Source organism: Penicillium crustosum (assembly GCF_028827405.1).
Source record: "Penicillium crustosum strain IBT 35664 chromosome Unknown utg000002l_segment0_segment0, whole genome shotgun sequence".
In the NCBI taxonomy this organism is placed as follows: Eukaryota; Fungi; Ascomycota; class Eurotiomycetes; order Eurotiales; family Aspergillaceae; genus Penicillium; species Penicillium crustosum.
In genome coordinates, this window is record NW_026623123.1 from 3,553,598 (window position 1) to 3,575,609 (window position 22,012).

At 48.0% G+C, this 22,012-nt stretch overlaps 10 protein-coding genes across 10 annotated transcripts; 3 read left to right on the plus strand and 7 right to left on the minus strand.

Moving 5' to 3' along the window:
* Window positions 1-476: 476 nt before the first annotated feature.
* Window positions 477-1,078, minus strand: N7487_004853 (DIM1 family thioredoxin-like protein; the record flags this gene model as incomplete). Its single annotated transcript, XM_056872600.1, has 4 exons — window positions 477-502; window positions 562-804; window positions 864-911; window positions 964-1,078. The coding sequence occupies 4 exons, from the start codon at window positions 1,076-1,078 to the stop codon at window positions 477-479; spliced, it is 432 nt and encodes a 143-aa protein (XP_056730320.1).
* Window positions 1,079-2,265: 1,187 nt separating this feature from the next.
* Window positions 2,266-2,915, plus strand: N7487_004854 (60S ribosomal protein eL22; the record flags this gene model as incomplete). The annotated part of the gene is made up of 3 exons (XM_056872601.1): window positions 2,266-2,280; window positions 2,472-2,704; window positions 2,789-2,915. The coding sequence occupies 3 exons, from the start codon at window positions 2,266-2,268 to the stop codon at window positions 2,913-2,915; spliced, it is 375 nt and encodes a 124-aa protein (XP_056730321.1).
* Window positions 2,916-3,209: 294 nt separating this feature from the next.
* Window positions 3,210-5,135, minus strand: rex3 (putative RNA exonuclease Rex3; the record flags this gene model as incomplete). The annotated part of the gene is made up of 1 exon (XM_056872602.1): window positions 3,210-5,135. The coding sequence occupies one exon, from the start codon at window positions 5,133-5,135 to the stop codon at window positions 3,210-3,212; it is 1,926 nt and encodes a 641-aa protein (XP_056730322.1).
* A 726-nt stretch (window positions 5,136-5,861) lies between these two features.
* On the plus strand, window positions 5,862-7,308 carry N7487_004856 (lipase ROG1 family protein; the record flags this gene model as incomplete). Its single annotated transcript, XM_056872603.1, has 2 exons — window positions 5,862-5,929; window positions 5,997-7,308. The coding sequence occupies 2 exons, from the start codon at window positions 5,862-5,864 to the stop codon at window positions 7,306-7,308; spliced, it is 1,380 nt and encodes a 459-aa protein (XP_056730323.1).
* A 109-nt stretch (window positions 7,309-7,417) lies between these two features.
* On the minus strand, window positions 7,418-8,250 carry N7487_004857 (Translation elongation/initiation factor/Ribosomal beta-barrel; the record flags this gene model as incomplete). Its single annotated transcript, XM_056872604.1, has 2 exons — window positions 7,418-8,194; window positions 8,248-8,250. 2 exons carry the CDS (start codon window positions 8,248-8,250, stop codon window positions 7,418-7,420), a joined length of 780 nt encoding a protein of 259 aa, XP_056730324.1.
* A 460-nt stretch (window positions 8,251-8,710) lies between these two features.
* N7487_004858 (phosphatidyl synthase) lies at window positions 8,711-10,093 on the minus strand (the record flags this gene model as incomplete). The annotated part of the gene is made up of 2 exons (XM_056872605.1): window positions 8,711-9,656; window positions 9,762-10,093. The coding sequence occupies 2 exons, from the start codon at window positions 10,091-10,093 to the stop codon at window positions 8,711-8,713; spliced, it is 1,278 nt and encodes a 425-aa protein (XP_056730325.1).
* Window positions 10,094-12,304: 2,211 nt separating this feature from the next.
* On the minus strand, window positions 12,305-13,976 carry N7487_004859 (uncharacterized protein; the record flags this gene model as incomplete). The annotated part of the gene is made up of 3 exons (XM_056872606.1): window positions 12,305-12,819; window positions 12,885-13,292; window positions 13,343-13,976. 3 exons carry the CDS (start codon window positions 13,974-13,976, stop codon window positions 12,305-12,307), a joined length of 1,557 nt encoding a protein of 518 aa, XP_056730326.1.
* Window positions 13,977-14,732: 756 nt separating this feature from the next.
* N7487_004860 (uncharacterized protein) lies at window positions 14,733-16,316 on the minus strand (the record flags this gene model as incomplete). Its single annotated transcript, XM_056872607.1, has 1 exon — window positions 14,733-16,316. The coding sequence occupies one exon, from the start codon at window positions 16,314-16,316 to the stop codon at window positions 14,733-14,735; it is 1,584 nt and encodes a 527-aa protein (XP_056730327.1).
* Window positions 16,317-17,598: 1,282 nt separating this feature from the next.
* N7487_004861 (YqaE/Pmp3 family membrane protein) lies at window positions 17,599-18,236 on the minus strand. Its single transcript, XM_056872608.1, has 3 exons — window positions 18,085-18,236; window positions 17,807-17,941; window positions 17,599-17,748 (listed from the first exon to the last, which is right to left on the minus strand). The coding sequence occupies exons 1-3, from the start codon at window positions 18,099-18,101 to the stop codon at window positions 17,727-17,729; spliced, it is 174 nt and encodes a 57-aa protein (XP_056730328.1). The 5' UTR covers window positions 18,102-18,236; the 3' UTR covers window positions 17,599-17,726.
* A 2,178-nt stretch (window positions 18,237-20,414) lies between these two features.
* N7487_004862 (uncharacterized protein) lies at window positions 20,415-22,006 on the plus strand (the record flags this gene model as incomplete). The annotated part of the gene is made up of 2 exons (XM_056872609.1): window positions 20,415-20,579; window positions 20,633-22,006. The coding sequence occupies 2 exons, from the start codon at window positions 20,415-20,417 to the stop codon at window positions 22,004-22,006; spliced, it is 1,539 nt and encodes a 512-aa protein (XP_056730329.1).
* Between the last annotated feature and the right edge of the window lie 6 nt (window positions 22,007-22,012).

Here is a 22,012-nt window from a genome sequence, read left to right on the forward strand (position 1 = left end):
TACGTCAAAATTCATGTTTAAAAAAAAAATAGGATAGCTTGCGCAACGCGCCACAATTCTTTGTTTCAATTGAAAGTTGTATGATGAGTTTTATATCGCTTCCTGAAATATATTTTACTTCCTCAAGGTGAGATTTTCTCCAGATGGAGATCATAAGAGGCACTCTACATATGATTTACGATGCTGGCCTACAGCTACTACTCATGGAACGATTGATAAAGCCTTTAACAATTCTTAGTTGTTTATCAAGAAATTTAGACCTCAAAAGCTGAGGCCTGTATGTGAAACATGTTCATCCCCCCAATTAAAACGATTGCAAAAGCGACTCCGCGGAAACAAAAAACGCCAGAACCATGACCACATTTGCGGGTTTTATTGTTGCCAGATCAAGTCTAGTGATCGTCGTAAAATGTCGTAAGGAAGCGATACACACACTGGCCGGTGCCAGGGTGATCACGCGGCGAGGGAGGCAATGTTTAGTATCGGTACCGGGTCGAGTAATCTGCAAAAGCTGGCTGTTAGCGAATGGCATATATACTACAAGACGTAGATCGGATGTACCTTTGGGGCTGACCACCAGACCACGGCCCTTCTTGGCACCCTTGTAAATCGTCTCGATGATGTCGATCAACTCCTGCTTGTCCTCCAGCACCCAGTTCAACTTGTTGTTATTTCCCGTGCCGAAATCGCACATCATATGTTTGTTGCGGTAGAAGAACATGATCGTCATCGGGTCGTAAAGCTCGTACATCTGGTTGAAGTCTGGGACCTGGTCAAGGTCGCATAGATAGATGACGGCGAAGTCTTGGGGTACTCCTGTTAGCTGCTGTTCGGTTTACTTTGGGGGTATATTGGTCACTCACTCTTTACCCGCTCAGCAATCTTGTAGAGGAGCTCATCTTGGCGGACACCTGGGAGAATGGGTTAGTCTGGGAGCTGGCAATGAATGAGAGTGGCACTCACAGTCGGGATCGGGGTCTCGCCCGAATCGGATCACCACCAGGCGTTCCTCTTCAGAGAGGATCGCCTGGTCCACATGCCAGGCTGTTTGCAAGTGAGGGAGGACGATCGAGCCCATTATGACGGCTGATTTTCTGTCGACAGTTTGGAGTGTGCGGAGTGGGAAAAAAATGGCAGGGAGGCTTATCGATTGGGCTCCCCGCGATCGAAGCTGTTGCGTCACGTGATCACTTGGCTGTTTTGAGCAGCGATCACAGTGTTGGATAATCGTTTTACTCCGTTGTGGTAGTGTTGTCTAACCTGCTTGGTCTATTTCTCAGTGTATCATGTTAGAGATATCACAGTGTCATTCCAAAGCCAGGTTGGATGACCTCATTCATCCAAGCGCCTTCCGGGGTCATATTGGTCACAATCTACGATCTACGACATACATGACAGCTAAGAGATCCACAGTGACCACGCCGTTTCTAAACTGCTTGGTCTATTCTCCCTGAGATAGTTGTGGATGGCATCTCATCCCAAGTGTCTCAACTCGGTCTTCGACGAAGTACTCAGGATGCGATCTATGGACGCAGGAGCGTAAAGGTTGTACGAAATACGTCGTTCTTTATACTACATAATTCGATAACAAAGACATCTTCTCCAAGCGCCCGGACAAGCCGAACAATTGATGAAAAAGTAGTTCGCGTCGATCGGGGGTAGTGTAAGCCCAATGACACTGTGCACCAAGGCATGCGCAAGCACAGGGGCCAAGTTGCGGGTTGCAAAAATAGGAATAATCAAAGTGTTTCCTGGACGGAAACTTTCAGAGATTAAACTGAAAAGAACAGATACTACACTTGATCTAAGCCAATAGGCAAAGAGAGCTGAAGAAGAAAAGAAAAGAAATGGAAGTTCGCGGGAAGACACTCCTATTTATACCAAGATAGTAGTGGGTCCCCCTTCACTAGCGCAATTAAGCGAGCCAATCGGGGATAAGACACAATATCGGAGTTTGCTTCTCTCGGGCCGGAGTTACCTATCTTGGCGATTTCACCCTCCTATGCTGTAGGTAGGTACCTGCAGGCTCCAGGGCTAAGCGACCTGCTGACTTATCGTGCAACTGACTCATCAAACTTTGCCCTACCCTATATCCAAATTGAGACTAGCGCAACACACCTCTGGCTCGTGAATTTTTGATAACCAAATCGGCTCCACCGTGAAATTTAGGAAGTTGTCTTGACCACTCTCTCGCCGGCGCAGGATATTCACCTCTTTGCGACCTTTCCCAACTCTCCAAAATCCATCTCCCCCAATCCATTAACAATGGCTCCCGCTGCTGTACGTTGAAGTCCAAATCGCTTTGCTGTTCCCCCCACCGGAGTCTCTGCCGGCTCGTCTTCGACACGACTGTGAAACTCGGTATTGAAAAATCTATCGAGTCTCTCGTGTCGTCGAAGATGAATCTGCGAGACTACCACCGGGGCTCGACATTATGGAGCAGTAGGCTAATTCGATTCCATGTGGTATAGGCTCGTGGTCGCAAGGCCCAGAAGGTTACCCAGAAGTTCATCATCAACGCTTCGCAGCCCGCTAGCGACAAGATCTTCGATGTCTCCGCCTTCGAGAAGTTCCTCCACGACCGCATCAAGGTCGAGGGCCGTGTCGGTAACCTCGGTGAGAACGTTGTCATCTCCCAGTCCGGCGATGGCAAGATCGAGGTTGTTGCCCACATCCCCTTCTCCGGCCGCTACCTGAAGTACCTGTGAGTTTTTATCTATCCCCCGGGTTGATAGCCCGAAATTTTTAGAGCGCAGTTTTGCTGACCATTGTGTTTTCTACAACTCAGCACCAAGAAGTACCTCAAGAAGCAGCAGCTCCGTGACTGGCTCCGCGTCGTCTCCACCTCCAAGGGTGTCTACGAGCTCCGCTTCTACAACGTCGTCAACGACGAGGCTGAGGAGGATGAGGAATAAGCGTGTCGCTCCTGACATAGCTTGTTTCTTTGCCCCGATGATCGATCGGTTCTAGTCTGTGTGTCGCGCTTGGGATGTCTGTATGGATTGAGAGCGAGAGCCATGGGGGGATAAGATTGGTCTATGAGGCCACGAATAAAACTAAAAAAGTTTATACCCTCATTTTCTTCCTCGGATGATGCGTAATAATAATGTAGATTGTCCTCATTTAAGTGTACAGGCATGGGTATCATACAAGAAAAGCAGGAAGAAAAATAACGCGAAATGAATGGTATTGGGGATACATATCCATGATCACCTGTTAGACTTTCTCTTCTGGACCGTAGTCCATGAAGATGTGATTGTTGATACTTCGCCAGCAGGACAGATCAACCTGCCATCCTCGATTTTTTGCCCCTTCTTCTTCAGCTCTTTCCATTTCTCGCCCACCTTCACTCTGACAAGATCACCCGTAGCAATTGAATCCTCCTTTGAGTCGTGCCCATGGTCCCCGACTTGGATATCGCGGCCAAGGTGTCTTTGAACAAGAGCCTTGAGACTTATACGAATGGGGAGGCCCTTGGGGTGGGGGTACAACAGAACGGTGTCAATAATCGTAGGGTGGATGATACGGCAAGCGTTGAGGTCGTTGTCGATTGCATGGCCGATAAGAGGTGTCTCGGGCTGGAGGAGCTTCAGCAGTAAGTCGCGCGCCTCCGCGGGTGACTGAACAAGTTGCAAGGGTGGATTGGTTGTCTTTTTCTCGTCTGCTGACGGTGCATTTATACTGGGCACTGGAGTGCCATATAGGCTGGCAGAAGCATAGTGTTGTGGCGTGACACCGGAAAAGCGTGTGTTGAGATCTAATACCTCGCCCATAGGCCGGACCAGCACATCGAGGAGGTCACGGCCTGTAGGCCAGCTGACCGCAGTGAGGCGAATCAACTCGAGACCAAATGTTGTGTAGCCCATCTCGCAATCAATAGAGACCGGCTCCAGGGGCCCTTTTCCTGGCTGGGATGGGGTTGTCTTGAATTGGAGGATGGATGCAAGTCGCTTGGCCTCCGAGACCTTGAACACATGTGTATTGGCTTTGGTGCAGCCGGTAGATGCTCCCAGTGCTTCGCTGCAGCAGGGAAAGTATGGCTGGGAGGGACCGGTGACATGGTCTGTTTTCTTGCGCTGAGGGTAAACGGGCCGTCCTGGATGATAGTCACAGTGGCCACCGCTGGCCAGGGTACCGTCCTCGCGACGACCTGGAAATACCTGGAATCGTTGACCGCATCTATCGCACTTCTCCCAGCCTTTGGACTCATCAACGCCCCTCTTGGCGGTTTCTACATCTGCATCTGTGGGCTGCTTTGTGACATATCCGTGTTCTTCGAGGCCAGTGACAGGTGTGACTAGCTGGGATACAACTGCGATTTCTTCTGCGGGGGTGAGCCCTGTGTTGATAGCCCTGGGAATTTCCCGCGGCTTTTGAACAGGATTAATCTTATAATATCGCGTGTTCAGATGGGACATCACCTCCTTTGCCCACTCGTCAGTGCCCATTTTTGTAACTTTCACGATTCGAAGTCTGATAACATTGCCGTAAACGCTTGGACTGTCCCTCGCGAATTTCTCTTCCTCGTCCAGAGCCATTGTGATAAGTTCGTCGGGAGTTAGGACAAAACATCTGTTGGAGTCATTCTTGTCCTTTCGTAGCTTTTCATTGAGAGCAGTCATGGCGGAGTGCAGCTTCTGGAGAATGGTAGTCCGACTGCCATGGGTTGCCGGTGCATGAGGAAGCATGCGAGGATTCAAAGTTTCTTTTGGCGCTTTGCGAGGAGGTAGTTGGGATGAAGATCCAGCCGATGTGGTGTTAGTGCGCTTCGCAGGCTCGTTCCCCGAAGGCTTTGGTGGATCATGGCTTGAGGTAGGCCGGGAGATTTCTGGAGCACAAGAGGTGTTTTGTGTATTTTGACTTCGCTTGGGCGTGACTGATTCCGACGAGTGCCGTCCCATTTCGAGCGATGATTCTTTCAGGCTGTGAGATGGAATAGGGGACCCCAGCAACTGTGTGTTTTCCACTTTGACCCGCTTGGAAGGAGGGCCATCGTCACCTGACGATGTAATCCTCGAATTCCGAGTCTCAGCCGGGACCGACTTATTATCATGAGAGAATATGCATTTCAAAAGAGTGCAACCATCGCCTTGCGGGCATGGAATTGCCCCAAAAAGCCCAAGCGACGTGAACATGATGACTGATGATGATAGGTTAAGATGTAAATATCTCGGCGTCGAATGCAAGAGCTAGTCAAGGCGGATCACAATTTTAAGAAGTACATAACGAATATGTATAGTTATTTGCCGCCCATCGACCCTGTTGTGTTGGTTTTGCGCACCAAATAGATCGAAACGGATATTGCAGGTAACACTATCGCATCATTTAGCACTTGCTTGTGGTGAAGACTATTAAGAATGAGCAAAACTGTCTTCTACCAAAGAAAGCAACTGGGGGTCAAGGTAGAAAGTAGATCTTAAAGGACTAACAGATCAGATTGACATCACTAGAGGACAACATTGGAGCTGCTCGGCGAAGTGATAAGTCAATCCTGGATGCAAAGAAGACAAACATTGAATGCCTGATATCGAAGGCATCTAAACATGGCATCTATCTGTTCGCCTGCTGTTGCTTTATTTCCGGTTGATTTTGAAGTTTTGCTTGATGTGAGAGAGACCATCTTGATTCTAATTATAACTATGGTCTAGATAATCTCCTACACCAATAAATACATATGTACCTACAGGCCTACGGAGTACTCCGTAGGTTGTAGAGAATTCGCCCGCTATGCCCGGTCGAGATCCCTTATCGCCGATAGCTCCAGGCTGACGCAGATGCGCGGCCTTCGGGTGAACAGGCATCCGACTTGTTAAACAAGCTCCTTTTCTTCCTTTCCCCTGGAATCAGTTCTATTCTCAAAGATGAAACCGACAAACGAAACAATGCTAGATACATCCAAAGCCGAGCACCTCTGTGTCTTGGTTCACGGGTACGCCGCTCTTCCCTTCTCAGTGACGTATCGACGAGCCCGCTAATGCGACAGATCTTTCCAATAGACTTTGGGGAAACCCTTCGCACCTGGATTATGTCGCGTCTGCTCTAAGAGACAGATATGGCAGCGACGGCCTCTACATCCTCTGCCCGAAAGCGAATAGCGGCAACTATACCTACGACGGAATTGAGTTGTGCGGAGAACGAGTAGTGCACGAGATCGAGGAGACACTTGAATCGCTAGCCGAGAAGGGACAAAAGATCACAAAAATCAGTGTGGTTGGATACTCGCTTGGTGGCCTGATCGCGCGCTATGCGATTGGCTTGCTTAATGCGCGGGGTTGGCTAGATAAGCTGGAACCCATGAACTTCACGACCTTTGCCACGCCACATGTTGGTGCGAGAGCCCCACTGAAAGGGTACATGAATAAAATTTTCAATGCTCTAGGCTCGAGGACGGTCTCGGCATCTGGCCGCCAAATGTGGCTAATCGATTCCTTCCGAGATACTGGGCGGCCGCTTCTCAGCGTTTTGGCTGATCCCGAGAGCATCTTCATAACTGGACTGAAAAAGTTCCAGCAGCGAAGTGTTTACGCGAATATTGTCAATGACCGCTCAGTTCTCTTCTATACATCTGGCCTTTCTAAAGTGGACCCATTCCGGGATCTGGAAGACGTGAATATCAACTACGTCGAGGGTTATGAAGATGTCATTATCGATCCCGACCTTCACGTGCTTCCTCCAGTGCAACGAGGACCGGATACTGCAGCAGCGCGGTTTTGGAAGAAATTAAAGTCGGTAGCCCATTCGATACCTCTGTCACTCCTGATCATTGCCCTCGCGCCTCTGGCTTCTGTACTCTTCTTGATAAATGCCGGTATTCAAACGTGCCGCAGCTCAAAGCGCATCCGTATGCATGAGGTTGGCGAAAACGGCGAGCGCTTCGGAAGATACAGAGTACCAGTTTTGATCCAAGACGTTCAGCATGTTGTTGAGCAGGCCTTTGAGAACGTCACTGCTATGCAAGAACCAGCTTATCTATCCAACAGCGATACTGAAGTCTCTGACGTGGCGCCCGAGAAGTCCACTAGATCATCTCTCTCGAAGTCTGCGCAAAAGGGTGCCAACGGTGGGCCTGCATCAGCTAGACGTTTATCAACGATGGAGGGTTCGACACATTACCCTACACTTGCCTTGACTCACGAACAATTTGGCATAATCGATTCCCTCAACGCCGTGGGAATTCGTAAATATCCTGTCCACATACAGAAGCACCACCACAGCCACGCAGCTATCATCGTCCGGGTTGAGAAGGAGGGGTTCCGAGAGGGCAAGATTGTGATGAAGCATTGGTTGGATAATGAGTTTGCATTATGATGGTCTTGATTATATATCAGGCCTTTCTTGAGCGTTAGAGCATGTATTTATAGTCTCAATATCCCACCAACTAATTCCCTATATATGAACATAAAGACCAGATCCCAAGCTATCCCTCAATCCCCGGAGAAACATCATAAGACACTCGACTAATTCCCTTTTGCCGACTGATCTTGCGGATAACAACAGACCCAACCAAGCTCGTCCTCGCAACATGAGTACCACCACAGGGATTGTGATCGAGCCCACCTATACTCGCAATCCGGGTACGACCCTCTTCAGCACCCTCCTCATCCCCAACCTGCGCGACACCCTCCAGCCAGGAAATGAGAATAGGCAGATCCAGCTGTACAAGCTCATCCACCTTCTCCTGGATAACCGGCTTGTGCTCATTATACAACAACCCCTCATATTCCATAGAAGCCTCCCTGGGGAAGTGATTTGCCTTGACCTTCTTCTTATCCGGCATCAGAAGCTGCATGGCCAGTCCAACGATGTGACCAGCTGTATGGAGCCGGGAATGATAGTTGCGCTTTGAGTCATCGACCTTCTGCACGACAGGTTGGCCCGCGACGAAGGAAGAGGTGGCGTCTATGAATTTTCCAAAATGAAGAAACCGTCCGTCGGACGTCTTGCGTACCAGCGAGACTTCAAATGTGGGGTCTTGGTCTACTGGACCAATTGCGCCAGTGTCGCTGGGCTGTCCGCCGCCTTGTGCATAAAAGATAGTCTGGCGCATGGTGATTGCGCTGTCTTCCGCGGGCACATTCTTGGCTAAGAGTTTTTCTTCTTCGGAAAGTGAAGGTATTGACTGGGAGGATAGAACCTCCGTGGTCAATGTCCGCAGTGTGGCATCATCGAGGTACACTGCCTCTGTTCTTGGGACCTGGGTTGGCGCATTAGTGGTGGTATATCGGGATAAAGTCGGAGAGTTAGTACCATTGTTGTTACAGGTGCTGCTTTTATGCCCAGGACCTTCTTGCAGATATTGTTCAGGGGGGAAATTCTGTTGGTATGAGAGGACTTTCCCGTATATGGTGGGTCATGTCAACCAAAGGGCGGAATGCCTCAATATTCAGGTTTCTAATATATTCTTGTCGCGGACACCGGTACTACAAAATATTTATCTCATTAATTTGGAACATTTTTTTTTCATTGATCATTCTGGAATCCATTTAAGGATCTCAGTAGTACTATGTAAGGAAGATATCTAATTCATGGCAGAATTGTATGTGTAAAAGACCTGTGCCATGAATCGCGACAATGCAGAAGTTCAAGAGAACCGGGAATCATATCAAAACATGTCGTGAATAAAACGTAGGAATAAAGTAGAACGAGGACGCGAGACCAGTCATCGAGGAAGTGCAGCCATGAGCGAAGGTCACATCATATCGAGATCCGCTTATTTGGGAACTTCTTCGCTGGTTTCATTGTCGAGCTCGGAATAAATTTTGCCGTTGGAGGTCTTTCGGTGCTCGCGCTCGATAGCAAACTTGACGGCATCAAAAACATTATCGCATATTTTCCTAGGTGGATAACGTGGGACAGCACCATCCTGGTAGACGCCAGTCTTAACCAAAATCGAGAACCAATCATTTTCCGTGGTCTTGTTGAATTCATTGGTACCACGGATGTCAGACTCCGGGGTATCGCCGATGAAGTACACGGTAGACGGAGACTTGTCAATGCCGCACGAATCTTTTCGCCACTTCTGCAAGAGCCGGGTGGCAAATGCATAGGTTCCGAGCTGCGGCTTGCCGAAGGCGATAGTGTTGAGGTCTTTACCTGTGATAGCCGTGTAAACGGCCTCGAGGGAAGCGCGCAGCGCTCCCATCCCAAGACGTGAATGTTCATGCGATGTTGACCAAACCACATCGGTGTGCGAGAAGAAAACCGGTGGACCTTCGGTAAAGGTCTCTGACCGTGTATTCAACCAGCCGTCTTTGGTCATGAGGCAGTCCAGAATGATTTGCTGGTCGCCGGCCCAGTCGCGGCTATCTGCAAAGACAAAGATTGCTTCGATGCGGACATTGTCTAGATCGAGCAGTCGGGAATTTTCGTGCTCTTCATCCGTCAATGTTCGGAACGGCGTAGTATCGTGTCTAGTCTTGATGATATCTCCGGGTGTGATAACATCCTTGAATCCGTATCCTTCGGCCACGTCCCGGCATTTCTCTCCCTCGCCACCAACCACCAGGACGGTGTGGTATCGCTCTGCCATTTCGCGCATGGGCGTGTGGCCACAGATGAACTGGCCAGGGTCGACTTCCAGGTCAAGTTGTCTGCTGAGATCGAGACATCGCTCTTTCTCCGTCTTTCCGCCGCCGTTGGTCAAGAAAATATAAGGACTAGGATATTTCCGTTAGATGTAAATTCTCCTTCTATTGGCAATTGTTACCCCTCACCACAGGGGTGAGGGGTAACATAGAAAATTATCAAGGGTAAAAACTTACACTTTGACTCCGTAAGGGTTCTCACCGTTGATATACTTCATAGCATCAACGGCTTCAGGGATAGGCTCGCCGCCCTTGATGAGAACACCATCAATGTCGAAGGCTAGTGCAAAATCATCGCTAGTAACCTTAGGTGGGTGTGGCATAGGTGTGTTGATTGGTGAATCCTTAGATGAGACATCGGGTTTGGTCATATTGGATTTAGATTTGAAGATATGGTTAGAAGTAGAAGTGAAATGCTTAGGGACGACGAGATTAGGACCATAGAGATCGGTCCGAGCGGTGTCCAGGTCGAGTCGGACTCTTTGAGTTCCTAATGTATTTGTGGCCATGGTGAGATGAAGGGTGTGGGGCGGGCGGGTACAATATGACGATGGTGATCGCTGCCGTATAATTATGTACTCTTGAATCTCTTGAGTCGGTTCTCTCTGTTGAATCTCTCCGTTGAATCTCTTAAAGGGAGTCACACAAGCCAATCCGATCCTTGCGATATGTAGGCGCTAAATGTGCAGGTACTTGATGTACTGCAGGATCAAATAGGCAGACAAATGTAAATTGAATTGGAATGAATTACTAGGACGAAGCATGTGGGGGGGAATCCAATAGCCATTAATATACCAAAGTAGCAGATCCCAAAGGGGGACTTTGCATCATCGACCCTCTTTACCCCAATAAAAAATATGGGGCCTTCTGTTCAGGCTAGGACTTCGTCATTTTGCGGGTTTTTTTGGATTACAACAAATCTGAAATTGTCGATCCACAACAAATCCTTGGCGCATGAAACCTGTCTAGGTGTTCTAAGAGTCGGGTTGATGACGCTGATTTGATAAGAAGTCCGGAGATAGAAAGTGAAATGCCTGGTTGCGGACAAGAAGAATCAGAACCAATGATGATGATAGGATTTGGCACGATTTGACAGGATTAGACCGCTTCAAGCCTTTTGGCTTGCTTGAAGCATGAATACTCACGTCAAGAAGTATCTCCGTTCTTCGGAAGTATCGGGTATTTCGAGTCTGACCTTTCTCAAGGGAGTAGAGGCATCCATAGGGAATATCAGGGTGTATCAGGGCATTGACGTCATAAATCTGGATCTCATCCTCAGGAACGGAAATCAAAACTGGCAAGTTAACAACCATCTATAGAGTCTATGCCTTATACCATGTAAAGTAGGATCTTGATATCCGAATCTAAAGTTCTGAGTAGAAAAAAAAAAGAATAAGGTATAAACTAGGTATGTTGGCACATGTTGGCCGATACTACTCTGCACCTCGGACCAACATGCAGCAGTTGGGTTAAGGAATGCAAGCCATAACCAACGATCACGGTTTGGATGAAGTGCCCCCAGAAATTGTCTTTATTGCATTCTGATCAAAACATAGGAACAAGATGCCAAGAGGAGAAGCCAGAGTTATATTTTGAATGCTCAACGCAATGGACACTTTGATACTCTAAACAAAGCCTGACAAACTCGTGACAATATGCGGGATACCTGCCAGACTTGGTCAAAGTGTCACTATGCATGCATACCGTCAAACTAATCACGAGATCCTGCGTACTGCAGGCTTGCGAATCTCTCTGGGCGATAACGGATTCAGCCCTTGACCAAGAGATACAAGATGGACTGGGCGTATTCTGGGGCGCCATACGCGGCTATCTATAGCTCCGTGTATGGAATCTTGCACCCGGGTGATTTTTACGGACGGGAAAGGAAACCAAACTGTTAACTTTCTAGTTTGGGTCCGAGCACAGTCTGTGCACGTAAATTGGAGGGGAATGGTTACAATCACCGTAGACAGACGAGTGTCATTGCGTTGAGATGAGCCCGGGCCTAGGTTGGAGGGGTTTCACAAGCCAGATCGAAAACGTATATCTCTGACAAGTGTTTTGCTGCCTATGTGTTGGAACGAGGTACTTCAAGGGGCCTTGGGGTCTCTTGAAAATAGCAATAAGCGGAGACTTTGACCCAGATATGTACATATTTGCCGACACACGAAGATCACGATCGGCAGAATCTGGGGAAGGACTCGGCTTCTCCACTGGGTTGTTTTTGTATTACGTTGTATAGTTCTTATCCCCTTGGTGATCTTTACTTGACGTTATCTACACAATGGAAATATCTGTAGGACTAATTATATCTTTTTCGTAGCCATTAGAAGCTTACTAGCAGGTAGCTATGCAGGTTTTTCATGTTCTTCAGCCCCGTATGGCTTATTTCGGTGATGCATGAAATGGCCCCAGCAGGATCCCGGGATATGAATCAAAAATGGAAGAAAGAAAATACGACAGTCTATCAATATGCTGAGGGGATAGGGAAGAAACAGATATCTCTACAGAGCTACAATCTGGATAGATCCTCAACCAAGAAAGTGTATCCAAAGGATCACAAGCAACTCATCTAAAAGATATAATAGACTTATTATAATTTAATCCAGTCCGTTAGACTCCTGGTCTGTTTAATTCATTCCCTCACATGGAAGAAGTTATGCTGAAATTTGATGGATATTCTTGTAAGACATATCACAATCAAATTATAAGAGATGCACTCAAGCCGAGACGTCAGATCCAGACTCCTCTGCAAGATCATCGATAAGACCATCAAGGTCTATTTCATCGTCAATATCGGCCCAGTCATCAAAGAACACGTCCTCCTCTCCAAAGTCGTTTTCCTCCCAAGGAAGTGTCAATGGTTTGCTTGGATGGTAGAACATGCGGTGGTAGAAGGACAGACATTCGCAAGAACATACGTCATATTTGGGTAGATCAAGAGGATAAGGAACGGATACCATGGACATCTCCACATTCAACTCCGCAAACTTGCTTTTCCAAGTGTTGCCCTCCTGACATATCTCAGTGGCAGGTGGGTGGGACTTGTCTGGGTTGATTGATGGGAGTCGCTCTATTATTTCTGGTACCTCGCAAGTAAAGCGACGCAGCTTTGGGAGTTTCCCGTCGTTCACCATCTCGTAGATAGCCGAAGGAAGCCAGGCCTTCACTTCGTCATATCGTATCGTAAGACTCTCGAGATTCGGCGGCAGAATATCATCTGCAGGATCCAGTTCTATACACTCCCCCCTGTAAGTGTGGCGAGGGTTGTTGTGAGGTGCTTGAGGCGGACTAGTTCACCAAAATCTGTCTCCTCGTCCCCACCCCAGTAAAGATCGTAATCTATATATTCCAAGGAATTGTCGTGTGCGAGCACCGATTGAATGTAACATTGGGCTTCATCCTCGGGGTCTAACATCTTCTGCGACCTAGGGCCTCTGAAAGTGAACCGCTTCAAGGCTGCTGGGTGTTCGAGGACTGTTTGGAGATCGAATGGATTCATGATGCAATTCAAAAGGGTTAGTTCCTCCAAAGGCGATTTGGATGTTGTTGGCGCAAGCCCAGACTGGGACATTCGGAAAGTAGCGCCAGTGATACAGAGCTTTTTTAAACCTGGATGGCAGAAGAGTGCTTCATTGAAAATTGGTAAGCATCTGCCATCCATCTTAGGATTCTTCTCGTTGTGATCATAATCACTTCCGATGTGACCTGATAACATTAGATTTTCGATTCGTCAGAGAGCCAGTTGTAATACCCACAAACACGTAGAGAAGGCAGCCCCGGCGGGTGTTGAAGAGAAGCGTGCCAGAACAAAGTTTCAACCGCGCCATCTCGCGTATAACTAAGCTCGTTATCTGGAGGACTGAACGACGACTCTCCTGAAGGCCCATATCCCAACTCTCGGTACTCTTTGACGCTCCCTGATCCAGAGCCAATTTTTTTCACCCATTGCAACATAGCTTCGTCTCTAGCGTGTGCACTGGCCCACCGAGCAGAATCAAAGGGCCTAGGATTTCTTCTCAAACTCAAGTTTTCCAGATTCGGTAAAGTCACAGCCGTCTCATAAAATTTGAGATGACGGGAAGACCAAAATTCTGACCCAGCATCCTGCTTGTGTCGAATCTCACGAATGAGTGGTGCTAACTCTGGACGCTTCTCTATCGTGAGAGCAAGATGAGCGCCGCTTTCTGAATTGAACAGGCGTACGGGTTTGCTGTAGAGCTGAGGGTCAATTCTAGAATAAAGCGCCGGGCATGTTTGAGCAAGTCGGCTCAGATGTTGAGCAGATTCTTCATCATGTAGGTATTCAATGATGATATCCCAGAGCTCCAGAGGAAAGATTGGCAGTAATGTGGATCTCTGAACGAATGTCCGCTCCGTTGAACTGGCCATTGAGCATGAACCAACAGGGCGATTGGATGATAATGAAGTCCACACAATGTCAGAGATGATGTAAAAGGATGTGGAGGATGTGCACGGATGGGTTTTCTACTCTCTTTGGCGGGACCCCAGCTTCCTTATCTAAGCCCCACGAATGCCCGGGGCCTGTACGCTTGACGCGTTTTCGCGTTTCGTTCTTTTTTTTTTAATTTTTAGAGCCGAAGTGATTCAAAATTTAAGAAATTTAAGAGGAAATCTATGTGTTCCTTTAAGGAAGCCAAGTCGATCTTCAGTTATCGAATTTCTATACAATTGGATGTTCTCCTGCAATACAAACAAATTCAAAAATTCAAAAGCTCTCCACCCGTATGCAAGAACATGTTAATATACAAAGCAAACTCTCATGATGGCATAAATCCCAGATCACGCCCATCAAAGAAAACAATATCTACTAATCAACACGGAGAATTAAATCATCACCTCTCCGCGACGGCGTCAAATTCCGACTAGTCGGAGAAACCCGATTCGACACAGGGCCAACCTTCTTCTTCGGACTAGCAGGATAATGCACAGCACCCTGAAACATATCCGACGGATACGGCAGTTCCCCAGACGGTTCTCGGGACTTCGGCGGCGGGATGGTGCGTCTACGCTCTAGCCACAAGTCATCTGGGCAGTATGGCGCGATGACTTCGCTGGGCGGTCGTGGACTGTTGCGGATCTGGACACGTTTGATGTCGTTTCCGCGTACGATCCGTGGCCTGGATATTATCTCCGAGCCTGGGGGAGTGTTGATGATGATGGGGTGAGGTATGGTTGAGGCGCCTGTCGTCCTGGTGATGGGCTCCGGTTCTGGGTTTGGGTCTGGGTGGTGTTGACCGGGGCGGCGAGGAGGGTTGGGCTTGGGGAGGAGTGGGATGTTTCGTTTGGTGCAGCGCTGCTGTCTGATGAGGAGGCTCCGAAGGCTGGGTTGGGATTGAATGGAGGTGCCAGAGCACTCGTGGCTCCTGATCTTCGTTTGAAGTTGCCTGCTTGGAATCCATTTTTGAATGCGCGTGGATTGGCTGGCAGTCCTGCGAGCTTCGGCTGGATCCCTGGCCTTGGGGAGTTATTTTGCATCATTCTTGCTGCCGCCGCCGCCGCCGCTTGTTGACTTTCGTCTTCTTCAAACAGAGTCTCTCCACTTGGTGGCCGATGACTCCACTTCAGCGGCTTTGGGTATAGTCCAGCTGCAGGATCTGGGAGTAGTCGTGCTACGCTGTGCTGTGACGATTGTGTCCGGGGCGAATTTTCCCAGTCCGAGTCGGAGCTAATGGCAAACCCTATTCGTTCTTGCCCTTTGGGTTCTTTGCCCTGGCCCAAGTTATGTACCGTCGCGGATTGCGGTGAGTATTGTGATGGTGGTTGAACGCTTGCCATCGAATGGAAAGTACGTGGTTGCTGTAACATTGTCTCGCGGTCACTCGTTGGGCTGTGTGAAGACTCTAGACCCAACCCGTCGGTTGGGAGCCGTGGCATCGGTTTCAAAAAGTCAGAGGGCTCAGACATGGCGCCTCCGATTTCGAAAATGTGCGGCGTTGCCTGTTCCCGGTGTTTTCGTCGCCATCTTTTGCAGCAGAAAAACAGAGCAACACCAATTATGAAAGACCCTGCTACACCTGATGCGACTGACATTCCAATGACCGCTGCTGGAGTGATACCATGATCACCTTTCTTATTCGTATCTTCAGAAGAGTCACTGGAAATTTGTTCGGCGGAGGATGTTGGCTCGGCTTGGGACCCTGAAGATGAAGAAGCGTCATAAAATGTGATTTCGGAAGTTTGACTGGAAGTAGTTGACGTCGGTGTCAATGCCAATGTCGCTGTAGATTTTGCTACAGAAGCTTCCGGAGTGCGTTCAGTTGTTGGAGTTGAGCTGGTTGATATTGTCTCTGTAGTAGCTTTTGGATCACTCGTCATCGTTGTACTCATATCAGAAAAAACCGTCGCGGTAATCGTCTGGTGTGTTTTCGGAAGAGCTTCAGATACCGAGTCACATATGTGATAAGCCTTTGACTTTGCGATAACTGTCTGTGGGCATACAGACAGAACACAGCTCAAAGCTGCTTCCCCCAATGTCAAGCTACTAGTTGTCTCCGTGCGACAAAGGCACTTGATATTGGACGGTGACGTGCATTCCATGGGTGTGTATTCGGACTTGATGAAGCTATCAATGCACTCCTTGGCACAGTCCGGGACCATGTCATACAGGACGGAGTTTGATGCATCACTAGAGGTATCTTCGACGGCAGAGCAGAGTGTGAGTAAAAGGAGGATCGCGATGAGTATCCTGTGGAAAAGAAGGAGGAGCATGCTGCGGTAGCCCTATACACGTTTACCATGAGCAACGATCTGCCATGTATGTCTATACTATCAACTAACCTTGTAGATTCCTGCATGGGAGTGATTACCCGTGAAAACTTGTACATGTGGTTACCATAATTGGTCGGTGTGTCTGCGAATTGAGCACCAAATGGCGTGAAGGCAGCAAAACAAGCATACAAGGCCAGAAAGAAGAAGAAGAAGTAAATGCCAAAAAAACAACCAAAAGAGGGACTCCAATCTAGTTAAACACCAAGTCAGTGTGCGATATCATTCTACGCGCGAGGCAAAATTGTCCATGACGCCCATCGACCGTAGGAGCCAAGTAGCTGCGTTTCGACATCATTCTGAAACACATTACTTGAGGCTGTGTATGGATAGGCGCTAGAGTGAAACCCCACGGCATTTAAAATAGTAGTAAGATCCTCCCGGGAGATCTCAGGACGAATCGCTGTAGAGGTAAAGCGCCTTGCCAGGATGGGCCTAGTAAACGGCTCCCGATACGCGCCGGCCCATCGAAAGCGCTTAGGCTGCAGAACAAGTTGTGGATAGCGCCGGGCTAGGTTTCAGATTTCTCAAAATCAGTGGGGGAGTTGCTGGGATTTATTATGTTCAATTCAACGCTGTGCCATGTACAACGTTGCTTCAAAAAAGCGGCGATGAAAGAGACGGTAAGGTAATATCCAACCAGAGACCTATGAAGCGGTGGCATCCAAGGTTCCAAGGTTAGGTAGTCGCGCGTACCCGCCCCATGCAACACTTTGCGCCAATCACTTGATATATTCAAATAGAGACGCCGAGGTCCACAGGGCTCCGTTATATTATGATCAAATCTTGTCTGATTTGCTCTTTTGCCAGTTGCGAGGGATTCTGGGTTCTGTATGGAGTACTCTGTACCTAAAAACATCCAATTTATATGTTCTTTCCTACGCTCACCCTACGCACGAACAACTCGGTGGTTTATAGTAAAAATCCCATTGAATTCATAAAGACTAGCCAACGGCTGGCATTGGTACGAAACAACGAAGCCCCAGAGTCAGACCGTGTGAGCTGGTATCATTCAAAGAAAAAGCAAGAACCCGCAATATCGAGCAAGACAAAGGAAAAGAAACAAAATAAAACATAACGATGCGACCACACAAAATATTAGGGAATTATGGACATCATGTCGGACCCGTGCCGGACCGAATGCCAAGCGGGGGAGGCTGCATTAGGCTAGTCCCAACCGGACCTCCACGGAATCATGCTGACACCGACGTTCAGGGTATCGAATCGCAGACCCTTACTCAAAACGCAAGGCAAGAGTAAGGGTTGAACTGAAATTGGTCGCGGTGCTCACTTCCCAAGGGATATTAGTCTTGGAAAGCGTTGGTTGCGAGGATGTGTGGGAGGTGGGTATCTCTAGTATTTGAAGATAATGTAGCTGTAATATGGTCAGCAGCTGTCACAAAAGACTCTAAACTCATCAAACAAACACATACATGGCGTGAATGACACCGGGGATCCATCCCAGAATGGTCAATAAGATGTTGATCAGGAAATCAGCACCACATCCGCGCTCCAGGAAGACACCCAGAGGAGGCAGGATAATGGCAAAGATAATTTTGCAAATGTCACTGTCGACGATATTAGTATACTGGACATAGTCTCATGGGTGACAACGCGACCTGGGGTGCTGAGAGTGATAGTGACAGGGTGACAGGGTAGAAGCTCGGACTGTAGAATCTACAGCCCATGGCAAAGACAATGGACAACTTACGAAGCGGTGAAAGGCATTTTGGGCAGGTTTGATGGAAGTTTGAAATGTTAACGGAGAAAATGGGAAGGAAAGTGGAGGGAGGGAAGTCTTAAAAGGGGAGGGCCTAAGAGAGCTTGGGTCATTACATCATGGCCCGCCACCTTTGGTGTGGCTCATAGAAAAGAAAAAAAGACAAAAAAACACCCATCTCGGCACATCAAGGCACCAACAGGCTACAAATGTGGCTTAGACTATGACCAGTGTTCGGTTCTGTTCTATTTTATTTTATTATTATTTTCTTCATATTCCAAGATTTTAATTTTAACTTGGGTAATCACTTCTTCATTCAAGTATTAATTACATTCTGTCCAGGGTCGCCAAGATAATGATCTTCTGTGCTGGCGGCTATGACCAACATCTCACCTATCCCGTTCATTCTTTTGCTCGCTGCCTGGAGGAAGCTTGGCGCTGTGTATTAGCCTGTATTTCTATTTCCTATTTTTCACGTTCTATATTTGATTGTATGTTGTACAGTACTCACAGAGTTCTTTGTTACCTGCTTGTACATAGTATGTGGCTATGCGCCCATGCTGCAGTCCAAGTCTCATGATGGTGACGATCTCTTACAAATATCGTCACTTCGTCACTTCGTCACTTCTAAATTTGGCGAGAATCTTTACTTTGTTAGGTCTGCCAAGTACTTGCTGTACAGTTTGTGGCGCTAAAAGTTCCCGGTCGTGGCCAGACAGCTCAGCCCTATGATGGGGCCCCCTTGCCCCCACCTGCCAAGGCGCCTGGTATCGGTATCATGTGGTCGGCGTATATGACTTCATTGAAACTGAAAAAGTGACTGGGAACAAGGTTAGGGACAGAACAAAGGGATAGGAACTAATGCGAAAGACTATATATACACGTTCGATACCAAATTAGAGAGGAAATTCCTAACACACACATCGTAGTCAATAGACTGATCAAGTGAGTTCTATATATCGTTTTTCAACCCCAAACCAATATAGTCTAATAAGGAATTCCGCTACAGGACATCTAGACCTGGCCCGACAGCCACAAAATCTGACCAAAACTATCAATTGCAGGGCTCCTTCCCCAATGTCATCGGTCAAGTCTCCACTTGCAACTCCATCCACAGATGTCCATTTGACATGACTGCCAATATGATTGGTCGTTGATGGTTCGATGGGTCCTGAGGTCCACAGTATGTGCTATTATTCAGCCCTGTTTCGCGAGTCGCTACAAGTGGTTCCTTATTTCCTGCAAGAGATCGACCCTGCACACTTGGTGTGCGGTGTTGCTACTTTTGTGGTGTGTCCGACTGCAGCGCCTGCATGTTCTTCTGAACCCCTTGGAACAGTGGTCTAGATTCTCCTTCGACTTCTCTAGCATCATATAAGCGGTAGGCACCCTGGCCTTTCGAGCCTCAACATCGGGCTAGCGCTGGGGTTGGATAGTCCACGTTCGTATGGAAGATATAGGCACCTTTTGGCGGCCCCCGAGAATAAATTGGCATATGCTATCCATAGGTGCGACGAGATATTCGCCAAGGTAAAGCCTGGGTAGCCAGGGCTGTAGCTGTTTGATCTTTGCCAGTAAGAGCTGACACTTGAAAGTCCCTCTGGTCTCCGGGAACTCGGGACTTTATATAGAGTATCCACGCGGGTATTCCTTTGCATATAGTTGAAGCATGGCTGGGCTTGGTCACGGCAGCGCTTTTTCTCTCCACAGGCCTCGCACAACAAGGACAGTGGATTCCACCGGTACATCATTGTAATCGGAGGGCTATGATTATGCGCTGCATCCTCAATACTTCGAATTCACATAAAGCTTGGAAGTATAAGTATAAGGCGAATGAGAAATGTCTGCCGGTTACGTAGCCTTGCCATGCCTTTTTAGGGGCCTTTTTTCAGTCATTTTAGATGCCGTTATGAGTGTCTTCTTCTTTTGCCGATTTCATTGCTAAAAATACAAAAATGTGGTAGAACGGATAAAATGTACAGGCGACCTTTTTATGTATAACTAGGCGAACATATCCATGGAGGCATGCGATGCTCCGCAGCCTTCCGTGGAGGCTCTTGCTTAAATGGAATTAGCATGCTACATTGAGGCTTCACATTTTCACCCCCTTTGTTCCGCATCAAGAATCAATTTACCTCAACTTCGAATAAATCAACATCGAGCTCATATCAAGTATTTCACGTTAGTTAGCTATAGTGCTCGTATATTGACATAGTGCCAACTACGGTGGAAACAGATGTTCCGCTCCGCGACTGACCCACTATCCTCCGCAATGACTTCCGCGTTTTCCTAATTGGACCAGCTTTTACCTGGATCTCTCAATGTCAATGAGATTCAAACAGATGAGGGCAGCCCTCAATTCCGGACGCTGGCAGCTTCCGGGCTCATTCCAAGCCCCTGGAAACTTTGGTCGCGCAAATCGATGGTATGCGACACATGGGCGGCCTTTGGCATACACATGGCTCACAAAGACAGCAGAAGAGACAGTGAGCCAAATCCACATTTCTGCACTATTGATATTCAAGCTAAATAATAAAAGACTCCAGATGATATTCTGTCCAGTCTCCCTTCCGGGCCTGTGAGCCCATCAGCTGCGCCTGCTTCTGTCCCTCTCCTCCTCGTCACCCCAAGTTTCGCCCACTGGCTCGATTCTTCTAGCCCTTTCTTGTCGCAATTTCTCAGTCGCCTTTACGGAAACTCCCCGGGAAACGATACTCTCTATGCAGTTACAGCTGTGGTTGACGCGCTCCCGAATACTAGATCTGAAAGCTCACATTTAAGTGAGTCCGAAGGGCTGTCACTTTTGGCAGTAGAGCAATCAGGTGTCCAGGCAAAGGTTGCACCACCTCGTCTCATTAGAAGTTCTGCCAGTGAGGAAACCAATCTTTTGTTCAAATTCCAACCCGAGGCGATTGGTCCAACCGGGAAGGGACCTGCGCACGAGATCGGATTGCGCCTAGCGAACACTATATTTGTCAATGGGAAAGAAACAACAATCTTTGGCACACGCTGGCTTTGGGATAAGGCCTCAAGCGGATATACCTTGGACAGTTCGATGGATTTCACAAGCTGCATGATTACAGCTACTTCCCAGGCTTTAGATACCACATTGGAGTTGCCGTTGCATCCGGTGACTGAACGACGAAGAGTCATGACTAGCATGGGAAACATTTTACGCCAACTAGCAAAATCGATGGATCCGACGTCGACAGACACAATGCCTGCTTCGTCGGAGCTCGAGAGGGAGCTCCCACGTTATATCGCAGAACATAATATCATTGACCGGCGTGTTTCCGTATGGGCGCTTGTCGAGAAACCTGACTTGGAGGTGACTGATCCAGGTTCATCTGCTCATGATCGCTTGATCCAATCTCTGCACCAAGGTGGGAAATTGCACCATGTTATGAGCGGTGGAGGCGGATGGGGAAAGAAGCAAGGCCTCCTTTCGCTGGATCCTGAAGTCAGCTTCTCAGGGACTGCCAACCATGACGATCTCATTACATTGAGTCAAGTTTTTGATCCTGATACGACACAGTTGGATACACTCCCTTCTATCGATAAAGGGATTACTGTAGATGATTTATCTCTCCTTTCACAGGTTGCTACTGCGGGGGATTACATTCAGTTCTTTGTGTCGGTAGAACCGACTGGGACACAGCGCAATGTTTCAAGCCATCATGACTCGCAGGAAGAGCCTATCAGCTATCAGTTTGGAATGGTAGCGGACTCTATGGAACTTGCGACACATGAAGTGGATGAAGACAGCAATGTGGTCGTTTCTCTGCCTCGCACCTTTGGAGCATTGTCCGAGAAGGCGATTGCCTACTCGCAGCCCATCAAAGGAGAAATGGTGTCAGAGTCGTGTACGAAGCTAAATATTCCAGGATCTCGAGTTGTCCTCGAAGTTGTATAAAAAAAA

Excerpts from the sequence above, each read along its gene's own strand:
- N7487_004861 (XM_056872608.1), bottom strand. Across the intron at positions 17,749-17,806 it reads CCCGGTGTCATTCACGCCAT|CTACATTATCTTCAAATACT; the intron begins GTATGTGTTTGT and ends ACCATATTACAG.